The 23,408-nt window shown below is 42.3% G+C and overlaps 2 protein-coding genes across 2 annotated transcripts; one reads left to right on the forward strand and one right to left on the reverse strand.

Annotated features, from left to right (window-relative positions):
• Positions 1-9,339: 9,339 nt before the first annotated feature.
• LOC109739970 (uncharacterized) lies at positions 9,340-13,253 on the forward strand. The gene is made up of 11 exons (XM_020299026.3): positions 9,340-9,691; positions 10,158-10,242; positions 10,497-10,693; positions 11,134-11,216; positions 11,299-11,344; positions 11,440-11,496; positions 11,595-11,649; positions 11,728-11,828; positions 11,921-11,984; positions 12,079-12,212; positions 12,759-13,253. The coding sequence occupies exons 1-11, from the start codon at positions 9,461-9,463 to the stop codon at positions 12,945-12,947; spliced, it is 1,242 nt and encodes a 413-aa protein (XP_020154615.2). The 5' UTR covers positions 9,340-9,460; the 3' UTR covers positions 12,948-13,253.
• A 244-nt stretch (positions 13,254-13,497) lies between these two features.
• On the reverse strand, positions 13,498-22,552 carry LOC109739968 (peroxisomal fatty acid beta-oxidation multifunctional protein). Its single transcript, XM_020299024.4, has 18 exons — positions 22,169-22,552; positions 21,991-22,062; positions 21,222-21,284; positions 21,059-21,115; positions 20,867-20,934; positions 20,678-20,759; positions 20,512-20,567; positions 19,798-20,100; positions 19,105-19,191; positions 18,506-18,680; positions 18,241-18,362; positions 17,834-17,997; positions 16,648-16,902; positions 15,490-15,611; positions 15,236-15,357; positions 14,969-15,117; positions 14,329-14,467; positions 13,498-13,909 (listed from the first exon to the last, which is right to left on the reverse strand). Exons 1-18 carry the CDS (start codon positions 22,263-22,265, stop codon positions 13,862-13,864), a joined length of 2,181 nt encoding a protein of 726 aa, XP_020154613.1. The 5' UTR covers positions 22,266-22,552; the 3' UTR covers positions 13,498-13,861.
• Between the last annotated feature and the right edge of the window lie 856 nt (positions 22,553-23,408).

Genomic DNA, 23,408 nt, shown 5'->3' on the forward strand with positions numbered 1-23,408 from the left:
TCACAATATCTCTTATTTAATTAATGCATCTATATATTTTTGGTAAAGGGTGGAAGGCTCGGCCTTATGCCTGGTGTTTTGTTCCACTCTTGCCGCCCTAGTTTCTGTCTTACCGGTATTATGTTCCTTGAGTTTGCGTTCCTTACACGGTCGGGTGATTTATGGGACCCCCTTGACAGTTCGCCTTGAATAAAACTCCTCCAGCAAGGCCCAACTTTGGTTTTACCATTTGCCGCCTAAGCCTTTTCCCCTGGGTTTTCGCGAGCCCGAGGGTCATCTTTATTTTAACCCCCCCGGGCCAGTGCTCCTTCGAGTGTTGGTCCGAACCGAGCAGCCTGCGGGGCCACCTCGGGGAAACTCGAGGTCTGGTTTTACTCGTAGCTTGACTTATCCGGTGTGCCCTGAGAACGAGATATATGCAGCTCCTATCGGGATTTGTCGGCACATTCGGGCGGCTTTGCTGGTCTTGTTTTACCATTGTCGAAATGTCTTGTAAACCGGGATTTCGAGACTGATCGGGTATTTTCGGGAGAAGGTTTATCCTTCGTTGACCGTGAGAGCTTATGATGGGCTAAGTTGGAACACCCCTGCAGGGTATTATCTTTCGAAAGCCGTGCCCGCGGTTATGAGGCAGATGGGAATTTGTTAATGTCCGGTTGTAGAGAACTTGTCACTTGACCCAGTTAAAATACATCAACTGTGTGTGTAGCCGTGATGGTCTCTTCTCGGCGGAGTCCGGGAAGTGAACACGGTTTGAGTTATGAATGACGTAAGTAGGGGTTCAGGATCACTTCTTGGTCATTGCTAGATGACGACCGTTCCGTTGCTTCTCTTCTCGCTCTCTTTTGCGTACGTTAGCCACCATATATGCTTATTGCCGCTGCAGCTCCACCTCATTACACCATCCTTCCCTATAAGCTTAAATAGTTTTGATCTCGCGGGTGTGAGATTGCTGAGTCCCTGTGACTCACAGATTCTACCAAAACAGTTGCAGGTGCCGACGATGCCAGTGCAGATGATGGGGTCGATCTCAAGTGGGAGTTCGACGAGGAACGTGGTCGTTACTATGTGTCTTTTCCTGATGATCAGTAGTGGAGCCCAGTTGGAACGATCGGGGATCTAGCATTTGGGGTTATCTTATTTTCATCTGGATCTTGACCGTAGTCGGTCTATATGTGTGAAGTGGCGATTGTAAGCCAACTCTTTATCCCATTCTTGTTCATTACATGGGATTGTGTGAAGATGACCCTTCTTGCGACAGAACCACTATGCGGTTATGCCTCTAAGTTGTGCCTCGACACGTGGGAGATATAGCTGCATCATGGGCGTTACAGCTGCCAATCCTCCTCCAAACAAATCGGCGGCCGCTAACTTCTCCTCAATCTCCAGAGATGGCGGCAAGCACGAACAGGAGCTGAGGTAACCCGTTCTTCCCCTTTCCATCTTGAGCAGGCAGTTGTGAGCACCAGCTAGAGGAGAGCTAGCAGAGCTGGCGCCTGCAACGCTGCATCGGAGCTCCCACAAAACTCTCCTGAGCCTGATGAACAAAGGTTAGGTGTCGAGCTTTCACCGAATTGGAATCATCCTCCAGTAGAACCACCTGATGCCAGAAAGGACCTTCCTGGGCCTCCTGGCCCAAAACAAAACTAAAAACTAAAAATTAACAAAAAGACCATATGCAGTGAGTATTTTGACATGTAGTGTGCAGTAATAATTGCGTATCTTATATTAAAATCAATTTGTGAACGTCTAATACAATAAAAAAAATCATGCATGATAAAATTCCCATGGAAACAAATAGTAAGGAGATAAAACTTTACTATGTCATTCGCTCAATACTAAAATCTATGCCATTTTTAAAAAATTCCAGAATTGCCATTGAAAAATAAGCATGTTCAGAAAATGACATGGCAAAACATTACCAGGAAACAAAAAAGAATGAACAAAATGTTGGGGAACGTAGTATTTCAAAATTTTGCCTACGATCATGCAAGATCTATCTAGGAGAAGAATAGCAACGACCGGGGAGAGTGTGTCCATGTACCCTCGTAGACCGAAAGCGGAAGCGTTTAGTAACGCGGTTGATGTAGTCGAACGTCTTCGCGATCCAACCGATCAAGTACCGAACGCACGGCACCTCCGCGATCTACACACGTTCAGCTCGGTGACGCCCCTCGAACTTTAGATCCAGCTGAGGCCGAGGGAGAGTTTCTTCAGCACGACGGCGTGGTCACGGTGATGATGAAGTTACCGATGCAGGGCTTCGCCTAAGCACTACGACAATATGACCGAGGTGGAAAACTGTGGAGGGGGGCACCGCACACAGCTAAGAAATCAACTTGTGTGTCTATGGGGTGCCCCCTGACCACGTATATAAAGGAGGGGAGGGAAGAGGTGGCCGGCACTAGGGGGCGCGCCAGGTGTGGGAAATCCTACTAGGACTCCCCAGTCCAAGTAGGATTCCCCTCCTCTTTCCTATTCCTAGTAGGAGAAGGAAGGGAAGGGAGAAGGGGGGAGAAGGAAAGAGGGGGGCGCCGCCCCCTCCTAGTCCAATTCGGACCAGCCCATGAAGGGGGGGGCGGCCACCCCTTGAGGCCCTCCTCTCCTTTCCACTAAAGCTTATGATGTGTATTACCGAGAGGGCCCAGAGATACCTCTCCGATACACAGAGTGACAAAATCCTAATGTAGATCTATGCCAACTCAACAAACACCATCGAAGACACTTGTAGAGCATCTTTATAATCACCCAGTTATGTTGTGTCATTTGATAGCACACAAGGTGTTCCTCCGGTATTCGGGAGTTGCGTAATCTCATAGTCTGAGGAACATGTATAAGTCATGAAGAAAGCAATAGCAATAAAACTAAACGATCATTATGCTAAGCTAATGCTTGGGTCTTGTCCATCACATCATTCTCTAATGATGTGACCCCGTTCATCAAATGACAACACATGTCTATGGCTAGGAAACTTAACCATCTTTGATTAACGAGCTAGTCAAGTAGAGGCATACTAGGGACACTCTGTTTGTCTATGTATTCACACATGTGCTAAGTTTCCGGTTAATACAATTATAGCATGAATAATAAACATTATCATGATATAAGGAAATATAAATAACAACTTTATTATTGCCTCTAGGGCATATTTCCTTCAGTCTCCCACTTGCACTAGAGTCAATAATCTAGTTCACATCGTCATGTGATTTCACACCAATAGTTCACATCTTTATGTGATTAGTTCACATCTCCATGTGACTACCCAAAGGGTTTACTAGAGTCAATAATCTAGTTCACATCGCTATGTGATTAACACCCAAAGAGTACTAAGGTGTGATCATGTTTTGCTTGCGAGAGAAGTTTAGTCAATGGGTCTGCCACATTCAGAGCCGTATGTATTTTGCAAATTTTCTATGTCTACAATGCTCTGCATGGAGCTACTCTAGCTTAATTGCTACCACTTTCAATATGTATCCAGATTGAGACTCAGAGTCATCCGGATCGGTGTAAAAGCTTGCATCGATGCAACTCTTTACGACGAACTCTTTATCACCTCCATAACCGAGAAATTAAGGATAATTTTGATCGCTGTCAAGTGATCCACTCCTGGATCAATATCGTACCCCCTTGCCAAACTCATGGCAAGGTACACAATAGGTTTGGTACACAGCATAGCATACTTTATAGAACCTATGGCTGAGGCATAGGGAATGACTTTCATTCTCTTTCTATTTTTTGCCGTGGTCATGTTTTGAGTCTTACTCAACTTTACACCTTGCAATACAGGCAAGAACTCTTTCTTTGACTGTTCCATTTTGAACTACTTCAAAAATCTTGTCAAGGTATATACTCATTGAAAAATCTTATCAAGCGTCTTGATCTATCTTTATAGATCTTGATGCTCAATATGTAAGCAGCTTCACCGAGGTCTTTCTTTGAAAAACTCCTTTCAAACCCTCCTTTATGCTTTCCAAAAAATTCTACATCATTTCTGATCAACAATATGTCATTCACATATACTTATCAGAAAGGTTGTAGTGCTCCCACTCACTTTCTTGTAAATACAGGCTTCGCCGCAAGTCTGTATAAAACTATATTCTTTGCTCAACTTATCAAAGTGTATACTCCAACTCCGAGATGCTTGCACCAGTCCATAGATGGATCGCTGGAGCTTGCACATTTTGTTAGGACCTTTAGGATTGATAAAACCTTATGGTGTATCATATACAACTCTTCTTTAATAAATCCATTAAGGAGTGCAGTTTTGATATCCATTTGTCAGATTTCATAAAATGTGGCAATTACTAACATGATTCGGACAGACTTTAAGCATCGATACGAGTGAGAAAATCTCATCGTAGTCAACATCTTGAATTTTTCAAAAACCCTTTTCGACAAGTCGAGCTTTGTAGATAGTAACACTACTATCAGCGTCCGTCTTCCTCTTGAAGATCCATTTATTCTCAATGGCTTGCCGATCATCGGGCAAGTCCACCAAAGTCCATACTTTGTTCTTATACATGGATTCTATCTCAGATTTCATGGCCTCAAGCCATCTGTCGGAATCTGGGCTCATCATCGCTTCCTCATAGTTCGTAGGTTCATCATGGTCTAGCAACATGACTTCCAGAACAGGATTACCGTACCACTTTGGTGCGGATCATACTCTGGTTGACCTACGAGGTTCGGTAGTAACTTGATCTGAAGTTTCATGATCATCATCATTAACTTCCTCACTAATTGGTGTAGGAATCACTGAAACTGATTTCTATGATGAACTACTTTCCAATAAGGGAGCAGATACAATTACCTCATCAAGTTATACTTTCCTCCCACTCACTTCTTTCGAGAGAAACTTCTTCTCTAGAAAGGATCCACTCTTAGCAACAAAGATCTTGCCTTCGGATCTGTGATAGAAGGTGTACCCAACAGTTTCTTTTGGGTATCCTATGAAGACGCACTTCTCCGATTTGTGTTTGAGCTTATCAGATTGAAACTTTTTCACATAAGCATCGCAACCCCAAACTTTAAGAAATGACAGCTTAGGTTTCTTGCTAAACCACAGTTCATACGGTGTCGTCTTAATGGATTTTTAGACAGTGCCCTATTTAACGTGAATGCAGCTGTCTCTAATGCATAACCCCAAAATGATAGTGGTAATTCGGTAAGAGACATCATAGATTGCACCATATCTAATAAAGTACGGTTATGATGTTCGGACACACCATTACGCTGTGGTGTTCCAGGTGGCGTGAGTTGCGAAACTATTCCACATTGTTCCAAATGAAGACCAAACTCGTAACTCTAATATTCGTTTCCGCGACCAGATCATAGAAATTTTATTTTCTTGTTACGATGATTTTCTACTTCACTCTGAAATTCTTTGAACTTTTCAAATGTTTCAGACTTATATTTCATCAAGTAGATATATATACCTATATCTGCTCAAATCATTTGTGAAGGTCAGAAAATAACGATACCCGCCGCAAGCCTCAATACTCATTGGACCGCACACATCAGTATGTATTATTTTCAACAAGTGCTCGCTCCATTGTTCCGAAGAACAGAGTCTTAGTCATCTTGCCCATGAGGCATGGTTCGCAAGCATCAAGTTATTCCAAAAGCCCATCGGTATGGAGTTTCTTCATGCGCTTTACACCAATATGACCTAAACGGCAGTGCCACAAATAAGTTGCACTATCATTATTAACTTTGCATCATTTGGCATCAATATTATGTGTATCACTGTGATCGAGATTCAGTAAACCATTTACATTGGATGTAAGACCATAGAAGGTTTTATTCATGTAAACAGAACAACAATTATTCTTTGATTTAAATGAATAATCGTATCGCAATAAACATGATCCAATCATATTTATGCTCAACGCAAACACCAAATAACATTTATTTAGTTCCAATACTAATCCCGAAGGAAAAAGGGAGTGTGCGATGGTGGTCTTATCAACCTTGGAATCATCTCCAACACACATGGTCACTTCGCCCATAACTAGCCTGTGTTCATTCTGCAACTCCTGTTTTTAGTTACTACTCTTAGAAACTAAACCAGTATCAAATACTGAGGGGTTGCTATAAAAACTAGTAAAGTACACATTAATAACATGTATATCAAATATAGTTTTGTTCACTTTGCCATCCTTCTTATCCGCCAAGTATCTAGGGCAGTTCCACTTCAAGTGACCATTTCCTTTGCAGTAGAAGCACTCAGTTCCAGGCTTGGGTCTAGCTTTCGGCTTCTTCATGGGAGCAGCAACTTGCTTGCTATTCTTCTTTGAAGTTCCTATTTCTTTCCCTTTGCCCTTTTCTTGAAACTAGTGGTTTTATTAACCATCAACACTTGATGCTATTTCTTAATTTCTACCTTCGCCGATTTCAGCATCGGGAAGAGCTTGGGAATTAATTTCGTCATCCCTTGCATATTATAGTTCATCACTAAGTTCTAGTAACTTGGTGATAGTGACGAGAGAAATCTGTCAATCACTATTTTATCTAGAAGATTAACTCCCACTTGATTCAAGCGATTGTAGTACTCAGACAACCTGAGCACATGCTCACTGGTTGAGCTATTCTCCTCCATTTTGTAGGCAAAGTACTTGTCAAGGGTCTCATACCTCTCCACTCGGGCATGAGTCTGAAATACAAATTTCAGCTCTTGGAACATCTTATATGTTCCATGGCGTTCAAAACGTTTTTGAAGTCTCGGTTCTAAGCCGTAAAGCATAGTGCACTAAACTATCAAGTAGTCATCATACCGAGCTTTGCCAAACGTTCATAACGTCTGCATCTGCTCCTGCAATAGGTCCGTCACCTAGCGGTGCATCAAGGACATAATTCTTCTGTGCAGCAATGAGGATAATCCTCAGATCATGGACCTAGTCCGCATCATTACTACTATCATCTTTCAACATAGTTTTTCTCTAAGAATATATCAAAAAATAAACGGGGAGCTGCATCGCGAGCTATTGATCTACAACATAGTCATGCAAATATTATCACGACTAAGTTCATGATAAATTAAAGTTCAATTAATCATATTACTTAAGAACTCCCACTTAGATAGACATCCCTCTAGTCATCTAAATGATCACGTGATCCATATCAACTAAACCATGTCCGATCATCACGTGAGATGGAGTAGTTTTCAATGGTGAACATCACTATGTTGATCATATCTACTATATGATTCACGCTCGACCTTTCAGTCTCAGTGTTCCGAGGCCATATCTTCATATGCTAGGCTCGTCAAGTTTAACCCGAGTATTCTGCATGTGCAAAACTGGTTTGCACCCGTTGTATGTGAAGTAGAGCTTATCACACCCGATCATCACATGATGTCTCAGCACGAAGAACTGTCGCAACGGTGCATACTCAGGGAAAACACTTATACCTTGAAATTTTAGTGAGAGATCATCTTATAATGCTACCGCCGTACTAAGAAAAATAAGATGCATAAAGGATAAACATCACATGCAATCAATATAAGTGATATGATATGGCCATCATCATCTTGTGCCTTTGATCTCCATCTCCAAAGCACCGTCATGATCACCATCGTCACCGGCTTGACACCTTGATCTCCATAGAAGCATCGTTGTTGTCTCGCCAACTATTGCTTCTACGACTATCGCTACCGCTTAGTGATAAAGTAAAGCAATTACATGGTGATTGCATTTCATACAATAAAGCGACAACCATATGGATCCTGCCAGTTGCCGATAACTGTTACAAAACATGATCATCTCATACAACAATTTATATATCATCATGTCTTGACCATATCACATCACAGCAAGCCCTGCAAAAACAAGTTAGACGTCCTCTACTTTGTTGTTGCAAGTTTTATGTGGCTGCTACGGGCATAGCAAGAACCGTTCTTACCTACGCATCAAAACCACAACGATTTTTTGTCAAGTTTGTTGTTTTAACCTTCAACAAGGACCGGGCGTAGTCACACTCGATTCAACTAAAGTTGGATAAACAGACACCCACTAGCCACCTGTGTGCGAAGCACGTCGGTAGAACCAGTCTCGCGTAAGCGTACGCGTAATGTCGGTCTGAGCCGCTTCGTCCAACAATACCGCCGAATCAAAGTATGACATGCTGGTAAGCAGTATGACTATTATCGCCGACAACTCTTTGTGTTCTACTCATGCATATAACATCTACGCATAGACCTGGCTCGGATGCCATTGTTGGGGAACGTTGTATTTTAAAAATTTGCCTACGATCATGCAAGATCTATCTAGGAGAAGCATAGAAACGAGCGGGGAGAGTGTCCACGTACCCTCGTAGACCGAAAGCGGAAGCGTTTAGTAACGCGGTTGATGTACTCGAACGTCTTCGCGATCCAACCGATCAAGTACCGAACGCACGGCACCTCCGTAATCTGCACACATTCAGCTTGGTGATGTCCTCGAACTCTATATCCAGCTGAGGCCGAGGGAGAGTTTCGTCAGCACGATGGCGTGGTGACGGTGATGATGAAGTTACCGACGCAGGGCTTCGCCTAAGCACTACGACAATATGGCCGAGGTGGAAAACTGTGGAGGGGGGCACCGCACACAGCTAAGAAATCAACTTGTGTGTCTATGGGGTGCCCCCTGACCACGTATATAAAGGAGGGGAGGGAAGAGGTGGCCGGCCCTAGGGGGCGCGCCAGGTGTGGGAAATCCTACTAGGACTCCCCAGTCCAATTAGGATTCCCCTCCTCTTTCCTATTCCTAGTAGGAGAAGGAAGGGAAGGGAGAAGGGGGAGAAGGAAAGAGGGGGGCGCCGCCCCCTCCTAGTCCAATTCGGACCAGCCCATGGAGGAGGGGGGGGCCACCCCTTGAGGCCCTCCTCTCCTTTCCACTAAAGCTTATGATGTGTATTACAAGTTTGTGCATCAAAACTGACCTCACTTGCAAGTTCTAAGATTCGCGGTGTATTTAACACATCCTTAAAAGATGACTTATCCACGTTAAGGGCTTCTTTAATTTAAAGGAATTTCATAGGATTTTTGAAAAGGTTGGAATCCTTAGAAATTTTCTATATTGGTTGTTTGATTCATAGGACTGAATCATATAGGAATTTTTTCTATGGAATCATGTACTACATTTCATTAAAAATCTAGCATCCATTTCAACTTTGTTTTCCAATTTTTTTTATGGCATCAAACACTCTATGCTAATCCTACAAGATTCAAATGGGCATGCCACTTTAATTCTTTATTTTTTTCTATTCCCACATTTTTAGAATCGTACAAATCAAAGGGGGCCTAAACACTCGTTCATAACTTATCCATCCACGTCGAGGCGGGTGCGTGTCCCTTCCCTTCACACGCGTCCGAGCCACCGGACAGCACGGCACGCCACGGCAGCCGACCTCGAACCGGCGGGGACATCCATCCAGCCGGCACGCGTACGGCCCCGATGCGACCGCCTAAACACGCACGGCCCAGATGCGACCGCCGAAGAAACACCAGCACGTACGCAACGCACAAAGAAGGAAGGAGAAGGGGGGCAAAAAAACAACATCGAGTCCGTACAATCGGATACCGAGCGCGGCCGGCGGTTCGCCCCCGTTCCCAAATCCCGGCGAGGGCGGTCGGTCGGACGGAGAGGAGATGCGGGCCCGCACGGCGGACCACCTCGAGGCGCTCTCCCTCGAGATCGAGCGCAAGCTGCACAAGGTTCCCTCCGCATTCGTTCCGACCCCTCGTCCCTCTCTTCATTCCTTGCCGATTTGACAATCGTGGGACGTGCGTGCCGCCGATTTGACAATCGTGCCGTCCCTGCCCGTCGAGTTCTTGTGCTTCCCCTCCGCCCACCTTCGTTGGTTCTTAGCGGTCATTTGATTTCTTTCGGAGTCAATCGATTGGTTCTGCCACGTGGGGAATTGTTAGATAGAAAAGTAAAAGTGGGATTCTGGTTTGATTCAAATGTCAAATGGCAGGAAAAAAATAGGGAAAAGATTCTATTGCAAGTGGGCTTACAATTGATAGTGGGAAAAAAGAGGGATTTCGCTGGTCTGTTTCAAAAGATTCAGCCAGATCAATTTGGCTTGGTTTAGAATTGGGGGCTGTTTCCTTTTTATTTCGCTGCAATTCCTTGGAAGCTTTAGGCTGAATTTTAATTGGTTGTTTGTTTTGTGTGCAGGCTCTGAATTCCAACTCGCAGCGCCTCAAGCTGCTGCAGCAGCTGTTCGCCGATATCGCGCTCAAGGTCGACGACCGCGCTCGAGGTGCCAGCATTTCTCTGAATTTACAGTATCTGTTCTGCAAATCAGCCTCTGATGTCGCTGTTGGTGCATTTCAAATGGTTGCCACTCAATTTTGTGCCAGCTCACAGCCATATTTATTTAACAAATCAATGTAGGAGAGGCTAAAATGACATCTATTTGGAACAGAGGGATATTATTTTGTATGGTATCCTCTTAAAGAATTGAAAGAAAGCTACTGTGATATCTTTACAACAATCCTTGCCTCTGATGAACAGATAAGATTTTAAGCACCAATAATGAGGGAATCGCTCCATTAGATGAACGCGAAGACGGCCATTTGTGTTTCTATGAGATTCTTGCAAATCACTATGTGAAAGTCCCTCAAAGTGGGAGGCGTATACTTGAGTTGATAGTGCAACTCTGGAGCCAATCCTTTGCAGCAAACATATTTGCGCTTCTTTTTCACAGATGGGTATGTACTGAACTTATGTTCTTGTAGATATTAGGAATTACAATGGGTTATTTATTTATCTGCATGTTTCTCAGAAAGTCATGTTTTCTATATCGACTTGGATGATTTCATTTCAACTCTACCTGAAGAATGTGTTGTGTCACCTCATTTCTTTCTATAGCACTTTCGAGTAAACTGCTGATATATATAATTATACGTTGATTCAAAATGAAACTACAAGATGGCCTTAGATAAGATACCTTTTTTCTAATCGCAAACCTTATGCAACCTACTGTCCTTGTTACCATGTTGCCGCATGTACCCTAAACAAGGTGATTTGAAATGAGGGCAAAATGCTGATTTATCCTCCATTAGTTATTTAGTCTTGTTGATAAAGATGATGCAAGTTGTATTGGCTCTCATTGTACTTCATTTGGTAAATTGCAAGCTCTTCATTGCAGTTGTTTGAAGTCCCTCTTGAGGGGAAGGAGGTATCACTAAGATACAGCTCTGCTCTTGTCCAAGGAGCTACTAACGTTTTTTGGTATGATTGTGCAATGATGCCCCTTCCCTTTTTGCCTCAAACTCCCATATATGATAGAATCATTTTTTTTAATCTCTGGCAGGATTGACATTCAAACCAATACAAGGTACTTCCTCCCATTGTATCATGTAAGCATTTGTCTGTTTATGCTTTTGTACCTCTGTTTGGAACTGTGCTGCATGCATTTTTACACCGCTACTAACATCCTTTGTTCCTTGAACAGTATCTCCTTGAAGAAGTCGCTTTAGTTCCAGATCAACTCATTAAGATATCACCACAGGTCGACCTCTCTATCTATCTCTCTGCACGGAAATGTACTAGCCTTTTCTTGTAAGCATGTTCAGTAATCAATGAATATTGATTGATAATTGTGTACAGGCTGGTAGAAATCTATTCTGCCTCCTCTCCAGATTCATGCTGTTCTATGATCAGGGTAGGTTCCTTTTCTCCACACTTTTGGTGCTGGTTGTTTGTTCTTTGCCACTAAACTGTTGCAATTTTCCATGAGCAGATCACTTGCTTACAAGTTTTCTTGGGCATTTCCCTGCTTTTCCAAATTCTTTCTTGGTTGGTGGAGCTGCAGATTACTTTGTGATTGAACTCACCGATCAGGTTACCATCTGAATGGAACATTCGTTGTTCCCCTTCCATATGACATGCCACATCGTTTCTGCAGACTAAATATTTGGTTGTTGTTAATCCAGCTCCAGAAGCTAAAAGTGGAGCCAGTACTGCTGCACTACCTTTCCCGCATGACCATACTTCAAGGTATTTGCTAGTCAGAACATTTATCTTCAGTGAATATGTATATTTCTCCACTGGAAGATCACATTTTATCCTGAAAGGAAATCGATGAGCGCAGGCTGGGAGTTGAGGATGAGTACAAGCACTAGACTGAAGTCATGCCTGTATAGCTTCACATCTCCTGGAGGCCCTGCCTATCCAACAAGAACCGTCCGGCATGCAGCCTGGAATACGTTGGATTTACTTTTTCCTGTGAGTGCCATCTTATTATCTTAAATCTTAGTTCTATACTTCTAATTTATCTTACCATATTTTGCTTCTGCCATAAGCAATCCAGCTAGAAAACGTCATGGAAATTGCGAATTTTGTTGTAGATGTAGATCATGGTTTGTTCTACCTAACTGAAGTTCATACCTTGTCAAGAATGAAAAAGGAACATGGATTCTGACAATTTTGAGAAATCAAATTCGCAAGAAATTCTCTTTCTAAAGACCCTTGACATGGAGTGAAGTTTGAGATTGGGAGCTCATGCGTATGCAGAGCAGACCAGAGTGAGAATGTCCACAAAATATACCTTGCAACCAACGTACCATTATTTTCAATGTGTACCGCACCCGTTTACTTGAATCATGATAGTTGTTCACATACTCTTATCCTGGAGTTACCGTGATGATGAACACTGTTAAATGCTAATTTATTGGTGATGGAGGGCCGTCACAATTGTGCTGCATCGCCATCCCAATGGCTAGTAAAGAATGTGTCGATTATGTTCAATGGCTTACTGTTACGCGTGTACAGGTGGGTCGCTATCCAAGGCACGTGATAAGTCTGTTCTTTCGGCTGCTCTATCCCTGGTATTGGCCTTCCTCTTGCTGGAACTTCGTCATGACCTGCGTGAGCACCATCTACTACTACATCCTGAATCTGCTCGTCTCAATTTGGGAGAACATGAGGAGGCGCGACCATCAAAGGATGCACAGAGAATGAAGAGATTGCGGACGGGCCTAAATCGAGGCTATAATGTTGTGTTGTTGTTCTTCTTTACTTTTAGGATTGTTAGCATCATGTGTGCGCGCATGAAATTTGTTGTATAAATCCAAGTGTTTGTTGTGTTTATTATACATGGACAGGGGATGTGATGTGAGGCAGAGATGTGCAGTGAGAGAGGGAAGGGGCACTTTTTATGCTCACCAGCCTGAAGCTGTAATTTGTATACAACATTCAGCAGCTTCTCCAAATGCCATCAAAGGTTATAGCCATGCTCTAGAGGAGTTGGCACGCTTTTTACTGGAATACATTGTGCCCATACCAGCTCCTCTAGGACGGAAGCATTAGGACCTCGCCGCTACTATAGGGTATCATTGATTTTCCTTCCTTTAGTTATTGAGAATTTTCAATTCGCTAAGTTTAAGAAGGCCAAAGAGCGGAGACTAGATTGATTTTCCTTCCTTGGCTACTTGGATGTTTCCGTTCGCAAAGTTTGAGAAGTCCAAAGTCTAGACACGGAACTTGGATACAGTTTTCGGGCCAAGATACATGGATCAGAAACTCTCTCCCCATAGCCTTGCTGGGCAGTGTTGTGATTTCTCAAAGAGAAAGAGGTCATTCCCCTGAAATGTGAATGTGCAAATTCACACTTCGACAAATATACAACATAAACTCTACTTACAACAGAACAACGATTACCATATTATAGTTACAATACTAAAGTACGCCAAGACATTTATTTTTCTTATTGTTGTATATCAGCCCAGGTAAAAAACTGGGAACATGATGTAATGTCCAACACACACTACAGGTAACACTTCCCTGGAGGTATTTTGAATACCACATATGTGCCGCAGGCAGTGTTGATGCTGTTTGAGAAGCCACTGTGCCAAGTGCTCGTCATATGCAGCGCCTCACATGCGTGACCTTGTCGAAGCTTGGTGAGCCGTCCGTGGCGCGGCCTGCGGATATCATGACATGTTTAATTTCCAACAAACTTATGTAGGCTTAACTATACAAAACCCAACAGCAAGGAGAAGCACAATGTTTTCAATTTATAAGATGCCCCTAAATGCAATGGCAAGGAACTAACAACACAAGACTCAACAATGGATAACGAACGCAGACTTCATTTTCATATCATTCACATTTGGTGGTCAGAAGGAAAATTGTTGCAAACCGTAAGTTAATAAATAATCTCCAGCAATGACACAGCCGTCTATGCTGAGCAAGTCATACACTGATTATAAATGTGACAATCTTGAACATTTGTGTTTATCATTATCTGTAACAAAAATGTAATAGCAAAATCTGTGTGCAACAGTTCAACATAGTTAGGATAAGATGATCCAGCGGAAAGAGGGAGAATGCAAGAGTGTACCAGTGGTCGGCCGCTTTTCGCTCTCTCCTCCAAATATGATGATGGTTTGAAGAAATCACCATACGCTTCAGCCCACTTGCTAAGCTTTGAATGTATATAAGATGCTCCGACCGTGTCAGCCCAAAAGACGAGGCCACCCCTTCATTATTAGACTCTAGATTAGAACTCATACTCCAAAGCAACCACCACAACTCCTTTAACAAACAGTGATAATAGTGGGAAAAAATACACATTGCACAGAGGACTACAACAAACAGGGACTGTGTCCTACATTGGGTGAACTATAGGTTGCAGAAATTTATTTAAACTAAAAACTACTCCTACTTGAGTATCATTAAAGCTATCAACTGAATTGAGAAGAAGGCCTGAACATGGCGATTTGAAAAACAATCAGCTATAGGGCTAACTCACTAGCCTCAAGTGCTAAGCTAAAATCAATTGGTGTTAAATCAATTCTGATAAAAGACAGACAATGCTAGCCTACGTAAGTGTTAAATTAGGTTCATAAGTTGTAACAACATATAAGTAGCAGTAGAATCTCAACCAGTATATCTCATTTAATCATACTTCAAATGAATGCAGATTGTCACTGATTAACTAGGATTTTGGACAGTCAGAGATTTAAGCAGCAACTGCCTACCTGTACTTGGGAAAGCCCATCCCGAGAACAGATGCAATATCAAGATCAGCAGCCCTGATCACCACATTTTCATCCATGACCCTGCATGCCTCATTAACGACTGGGAAGAAAACCATCTCCAATATATCTTGATCCGATAAAGTAACAGGCTGCAAGCAAATCAATGTATCAATATCAGGAAAACCTTCCATTAGCAAATGAGGTAGCACAACATTTTTCATAGATGCAGAAACAATGTCACAGACAGTTAGTAAGAGGAAGAGGAACCTTTCCAGCCGGCATTGTCTTTGCCTGCTTTCTGTACTCATCAATCACAAGTTGAACATTAGGGTCAGGCTTTGGCTTCGCACCCTTCTCATAAAGGTAGTAACCTTTTCCATTGCTCTTTCCTGTCAAGTAATAGGGAAATTTGAGTTGTGAAAATGCATATGCGGAAATGGTGCAGTAACTATTGGTCTAGTCACAACCCATCCTATTGACTGTAACCCATAGCTGGAGCAAAAGCAGGTTCAGAAGCATACCCTGCCGCCCAGTCTCTGCCATCAAATCCACTAGAACAGAGTTAAAATTCCGTGTTCCAAAGGCAGCTGCATAGATATCCTTTACTGCTAAGGCTACTCCATATCCAGCTAAATCTTGGAGTCTGTAGGGGAATGGAAACAGCCAAACATAAGAACTCATGTGAATCGCGTTCAGAAAAATTGAAACAGTCAGTGGATGATGCCTGGGCACTGCACTGTGCATTGTAGCAAGCTAGCAAAGGCACAACAAGCATATTCCAAAGATGGTTGTGTGTCAGTTAATTGTTTTGACACTGACATGGTCTCTAAAGCAGAACACAGTTTTCACCATCAATTTCGATTTAACATATATTAAAATATCATTTAAGGCAAATAATGTTTGATATGTTATTGACTATTCGTCACCCTGGGTGAGGAATAGTTATTCTTCACACCCCCCCCCCCCACCCCCCCCCTCTATTTTAACATAAATGCACCGTAATTTTACGTTCATTAAATTTTGTCTTATTTCATACGTAAAGAAAATATATAATCACTGTAAAAAATATTTTATATTACGTGAAATTACAAACGTAAAAACATAGTGTAAAATATACATAAAATGCATTTTTTCTAGTCTTTATGACCTATATTTTTGTTTTCTTGTGCCAAATTTTACATGGTGAATCAATATGAATGGAACTATTTGTATTCCAAATGTAATTTATTTATGAAACGATCGTAAGATTACCTCGGGTGAAGAATAACTTATTCTGCACCCTGGGTGATGAATAGTATTACTTGATTGCTAACATTCTAATAAATCACTTTTCCCCCTAGAGTACTATTATCACAAATACGTGCCCATAGTGGACCATAATATTATACTCCTGTCCCATAATCTAAGACGTTTTTTGACACTAGTGTAGTGTAAAAAAAACGTCTCATATTATGGGACGGAGGGAGTACTAAAACTGCTCTGAAGTGGGTTGCATCTGATTTATCCTATAACTAACTGAAAGAACAATACATGATACTGGAATATTTTCATCAAGAAATAGAAAAAAAAATGTACATAGTTGAATGGGAACATTGGCCTGCTCATTCATAAAAAGAACTTAATTTGAGACCATTGGCCATTATTTCACATGGACATAAAAATAGAGTCGAAGAACTTACTGAAAAGGTCCCATTGGCATGCCAAAGTTGCTTATTATTCGATCAATTCTGAAAAGATCAATGCCAAGACTAACTAGAAGCTGAGCACCTTGTGTGTAAGGGAAAAATGTACGATTTACTGCAAAGCCTGTGCAGTTGCCAACAACAACGGGGACTTTCCTTATTATTTTCCCAACTGTAATGAGATCGAGGATAGCTTGTGGTGATGTCTTTTCCGTCCGGACAATTTCAAGCAAGGGCATAATATGAGCAGGGCTGCAAATAACATAACATTAGCACGTCGCATTCTCAGTAAGCAAGTAAAGCTTGAAGGATCAATATATCATCCAAACCAGTAAAACTGAAGGACTATTATTTCCATAATCCCATGTCCAAAACATACTTTCCGGACATTTGTTTCGAAGTTAAATAGAAATAGCTTCCCTAACTCCCCAAAATTGATGCTTATAAGAAAACATTGCAACCGCTGCTACCTTACGAAGACATAGGCATCTAGCTTCAAATTGGACTAAAACAAACAGCAATCGGCCACATGTCATTTGGGACATGCAAACATAGTTTTGCAATTTATTAAAGAGCAGAACAATTTTTTATACATTTTTTCCTGCAGGAATTGATGATGGTTATCCATTTGGAAGAATGACTTGTGATTTACCTTTTGATATCCCTTCAGCAAAAAAAAAAAACTTGTCAAAAGGTTTTGTTCGGTTATTGCCTCTTTTATGTTTGAATCAACCTACATAAACTATACATCATGCTTTTGCATATAGATGTTCCAAAAACAACAGTCAATAATTAGAATACAAATCAGAACAAATTATCATGTAGTAAATTGACACCAAGAACAAGTTCAGAATATTAACTAACTTCAGAATATTACGGAACTTCCATGCAAAGTTTCCACATTGACACTTAAAATTATGGCTAACTTCATTGTTAGCAACTTGCATAACCATCAATTTCCCTTCTCTGAAGAACAAGTTCTCTTTTGCACCGTGACTTAGATGCATGGAGTTAAATTGGTAATGTATGGTGTCAACAATTTGATAGTTACATGCCCCTGTTAACAAATTTTATTGATATGATGTGTTCCAGCACCTTGATTCATAAGTCCTTAGTGCACTTAAGTTGGAACACTGCTAGTTTTCAGGAAGTGCTAAACCATAACCCACAAGAAACAACATACCTGAAAAAATGAGCCCCAATAATTCTATCTTGAGAATTTGTCTTCTCGCCGATAACATTCAAATCGATGGTGGAAGTGTTCGTTGCAAGTATGCAATGTGGTGGGCAGATTTTCTCAATGTCAGCAAAAATTGATTGCTTCAAAGGAACCTTCTCAATAACAGCCTACAAGAAAAGAAGATATGCATAAGAACCTAACAACCAAGTGTGCTGCGTGACTATGTAATAGATTGTATAACCATATCAAACTTATCTATCAAAATTCCCCATAATCATTTTTATGGAACCTTCGTAAGATTCGTTAATGCACTACAATGTCATGAATATCTGCCTCACACACTAGAGGGACCCTAATATATATACACAACTATTTTGTCTTCTTTAAATCATAAGTCATACGAGGACAACCTCAATAACCATATCAACATCCTTGAAATCTGAATAATCCAATGCACCCTTGAGAAGTGATATGGCCTTGCTCATTTTATCCTTGGTCAATGAGCCTCTTTTGACAAGGCCCTCCAGATTTCCTGTGCAAAAGAAAATCAGTGTTGTTCGGTAATATCATTTATAGTAACTTGATGTTTCAACACTACATCAACAAAAATCACAATCCAAACATCTATTGGAAAGAAAAAAAAAGGAAATGCTACAGTAGTTTCACAAAATTGACCTGCTATTGTTTTTTGTCCCCTTTGCAAAAATTGAGGGTTTACTTCCTTGAGGACAACAGATATATTGCCAACAAGAAGGGCTGTTGCAATTCCAGAACCCATAAGACCACCACCAATAACAGCAACTTTTCTTATGTTCCTAGGTTTGAGTTGAATATCAGTAACACCAGGTACCTACAAGAATCAACTGTAAGAGTCAGACAGCGCACCAGGTTACAAATAACCAAAGGGGGCAAAACAAAAGTTTACACATCAAATGACGTCCTTGCAGCAATTTAGCTTTGATTTGTTCACATATGGCATTGCAATTTGAGCAAAGCTTAGTTAAGACCAAGTAATGTAGTATGGTTGCATGGTTAGTTAATACTCCCTCCATCCCAAAATAAGTGTCGCTGATTTAGTACAAAGATCATAACTTTGTACTAAATCAGCAGCGACACTTATTTTGGGACGGAGGGAGTATCATGTATCATATTCTGTAAGGTAGTTTGGTTGCATGGTAGTTAACTATGTGCAGCAAAATTAAGACAGTTGCAACACATGAAAAGTGAATCAGGAAAAGAAAAGTTAAACAGAATACTATACTTTTGGGGACAACCTTAGTGGTGGAACGCTGGGCGAAGAATGCATGGACAAGTGCCCTTGATGTGGTTGATACTACCAACTCCTTGAAAACCTTTGCTTCCTGCATTATTTAGGTACACCAAACACATGCATAAGGAATAATAAACAACAGAACAAAGAAACAATTATTGTCATCACTATACTACATGGAGGTTTGTTATAATATTTAATGCTTGGTCTGCGGTTGCTAAATTGTGCTGTGCTGAACTTGTTTTATAATCTGCTGCTACAAAAACCGCGGAAGTACGATGAGTTGGTTAAACAAACAGTAAAGTAGATAATAATAAAAACTGTGTAGATAAGCTGTATTATAATAATCCAACATGATGCCAAATGGAGCCCAAGTCATGCATAGCAGTGATACCAAGATTTTGCCAAGTTAATTTGTTACTCTGGGCAAAAATGAGCTAAGGAATCTAAATGTTTCTGAGAAACTGACTGTTACTGTAGAGACATGGCTACTTAGGGCCTTTATTACATTATGCTTATCAGCAATTACTGAATCAGGGCATATTGGCAATGGACTAGTATAGTTCTCAATTGACATAATAAGACTAGTCTAAGCTCTAGAAGTCTTGGGGAGATATGGTGCCCAGCTAGCTGTTTAACTAAGAGAAACACATAGATGATATTAGCGTGTGTACCAAGACAAATAGGAAATTCAAACCTTCACAACACCAGCATGGCCTCCATATAGTGCACCTTCTTCAATAACATCTAGGCAGGCCTGGTGCTGTGGCATGTTTGCTGCAACCTTATTTGCTTGCTGTCTTGCCATACTTAATACAGCACGAGCTTCAGACAGTGAACCAAGCCTATCTGTTCTGCCAAGAGATCTTATCCAAGGTTTACGGTAATTTGCAATCTCCAGAGCCCAAGAGCGTGACATTTTTATCAACTCATCAGGGGAGCAAAGCGCATCAATAAAACCACGTTCTTTTCCTTCCTTGGCCGTAATGAACTTCGATTGCTGAAGCAAATTTTATAAATACATTTATTATAACTAAGTGTGATAGGAGTAAGAAATAAGATAGGATGATACTAATTTCCAGATGATCATTACATATACGCTCCTTGTTCAGAAAAAATTGGGTGCCTGATATGTTTGGTGCTACATACATGTACCAGGCATTTACAGTTTGAAATGAGATTCTTATTTATGCTCTAGTTTTTCAACATTCATTGTTCTTTGAAAACCTCATTATTACCAGGGTTGAATATGAATGAATATAACTCAAGCCACTCACTTAAAATTGGTTTTCACTATTAGATGCCTTCTGGCTAATTTACTTTGCATATGTTAATCAACTTAGGACATGAAGTTTATCTGACCACAGCTAGGACAGCGTAACAACCAACACAGAAGATAGATTAGACTCACAAGCATCATTTCTATTGCTTTGGGCAGACCTACAAGCCTCGGTAGACGCTGAGTTCCTACATGATAAGTAGAAAAGTTTCAGATCCATGACAGAATTCAATACAAAGCAAGCAAATAAGAGCAGTAGTTCAAACTGTCGGAAAAAGACGTATCCCTTGTTCCCTACCTCCAGCTCCAGGAATCACGCCAAGAGTTAGCTCTGGTAATCCAAGTTGAGCTTCAGGGGTAGCTATCCGAGCATGACAACCCTGAAAAAAAATTGTTCATTTACATGATAAACATGACTTAGGTTCAGATACAGGGTAAAGAGTCAGCTGTAAAAATGTTTAGCAGAACAGCAACAAAAATAACAGACCATAGTCAACTCTAGACCACCACCAAGAGCAAGGCCTTGAATTGCAGCGACAGAAGGCTTTTTGCCATCTGCATGTAAACATGTTTTTACAATCAGGCCTAGATATCATGATCTCGATACAAATTAGAGATACCCAAAGAGTTCCGTCATTCATAGACAACAGAAACCATGACAAAAACAAAAATGCCAAACCTTCCATCAGATTCGACACAAGCTCAAAAGACATCTCAGGCAAAATGGACACGTCTCCTGCAAAACCATGTTCAATGTGTAAGAAAACAGGACAGATTGGCCTAAAAAGCTAGGCTCTGAACAATCAGTTTGTCAACCATACAAATGAAGGCACCCCCCTTACCAGTCTCATGAACTTTTGAGAATACATTAATATCGAAGCCTCCACAAAACTTGCCCGCCGCGCCTATAAAATTTAAAGTAATTAATAATATGAATACAAAACAGCAAGAAGTATCAGAAATAGTAAGTTTCGTTAACTGAATATTTTTAACACCCCCGCCCACATCCCTGGAATGCACAATCTGTCAGGCCCCCTCTGTGTAGTGGCAAAACAAGAAGTATGCCTCTTGTTGTGGTAGGTTAGTCATAGCACCATATATATCTTCTATATATAGATTTAGTGAGGGTATGCCCTTCCAGTAGAAAAACTAACACCCGGTACGGCGGTACCCATTTTGTTTGACCTGTGGAGAAACAGGGGAGCTCCCATGTAGTCGAAAATCTATAGCAAACAGAAGCCCCCTTCGCACTTGAGTTAACTATTTCAGCGTCTCAGCCAAGCGCTTAGCGTCATAAAAACTGAAGCAACACAATCACTAAGCTGACTGGGATCAGCACAAATAAAATGATACAATGGTGACAGCCGACAGCTCCACAATCATACTATAATTAATACTGTACCAGGATAACCCCAAACCAAGAAATAGCTGGGTGGTCAACGAATTTGCGCAGACAGAACAACATCAAAACAGAGCAAAACAGGAATTGCTACTTACTAACATCAATTCATCCAACAATCACATGAAAAAGTATCACTAGACAGACCAAAAGTCCATCATTTGCATCCTTTTTGAGGGGGAGGGGGCGTGGTCAAGCAAGGAAAATCTCACCGGTGAGGACGATGGCCTTGACGTCGTCGCGATCAAGGGCCTCGGCGTACTTCTCCTTGAGCCCCTGGATGACTGCGCGGAGAAGGGGAGCCGGCCGAATCGGCGCACGGCGTTAGACTATTAGACTAGCAGGAAGAGGCCCAACAGAAGAGGAATGAAGACCGAGGCCGTCGCTTACTGATGGGGTGCAGAGCATTGACCGGCGGGTTGCAGATGGTGATGAGCGCGACGCCGTCGGCGCCGACCTCCATGGTGACGCGGATCGGCCCCGCCATCGGCCGCGAGACCCGAGAGATCGCTGGATCGGAGAGAGGGAGTGGGGAGCGGAGGGAGAGGGGGAGAGGGAGGTGGAGGAAGCTGCCGGCAACGAGTAGCTTGCACGCTCCCTTATTTTATGGAGCTCGGGAGGGAAGACGACTAGAGCGGAGAGTGGAGGGGACTGACCGGAGCCGCCGTGTTCAGATCGGTCGGTCAGTCCGTTTCCTGGGAATTCAGACGGCGAAGTTATCATGAAACCGCAACCAAGAAGGGGAATTCGCAGTGACCACCTCAATCCGGGTCCACTTTGCAGAAAACCACCTTCCACCATGATATTTCCTTTTAGAGAATATACTCATCTCTCCATAAGATGATATGATGCTCGTTCTGACTGGTTCGTTCTGACTGGTGGGACCCATCGTGTGCCGACCATGGAGTATGGCTGTGTCCATCACCACGCCGCCGATGTCGATGTCGCCGCTCGCAGCGTCCCATGGGGCGTGGTCACCGGAGGCCTCCTGCTTGAAGGCATGGCAGAGCCATGACACCTTCGTCGCATCGCTCGCGAGTGCTTTTTTGATGAAGGGGTTGTCGTTGGTATAATATGTTGGCAGAGGAGACGATGGTGGAACCGTGGAAAGGCAGAGGATGATCGGTCAACGAGGGCTCTTTGTGGACAAAGAGATTCCTGCGCGCGTCGCGCTTTGATGCAACTCACTATGCGAGAGGCATGCAACCGATGTCGCTACCATATGCACATAGCACATGCGGGACCTGCTCCGAGAGTAAACTACAAAAGGTCGAGCCCCCATGCCTCATGCCTATAAAGTCCGTACATACGACCTTCCACGCATCGCACAACAACTCATCCTTCATCACCGAGTACCCTCGGCATCGTGCTTACTCCATAAAACAACAAGAAGTTCAACAAAAAAGCTCAATAACATTTGACCGAACACCTACCAGGTGCTGTGTCCGCCATGGCCGGCGTCGGCAGGGGGTGGAGGGTACCTGGCTATGGGCGGATCCTGAGTGGATGCCGGCATAGTCCAAGACGAGCAGACGCATGGGTGGAGGCTTTGGACGTCCAGCAATGCCTGGACAACGGCCGAATAGGTACAAGGGAGCGTCCGACGAGGATGGTGTGGATGCAGAGGGGG

The sequence above is a fragment of the Aegilops tauschii genome, chromosome 3, assembly GCF_002575655.3.
Source record: "Aegilops tauschii subsp. strangulata cultivar AL8/78 chromosome 3, Aet v6.0, whole genome shotgun sequence".
Taxonomy (NCBI): domain Eukaryota; kingdom Viridiplantae; phylum Streptophyta; class Magnoliopsida; order Poales; family Poaceae; genus Aegilops; species Aegilops tauschii.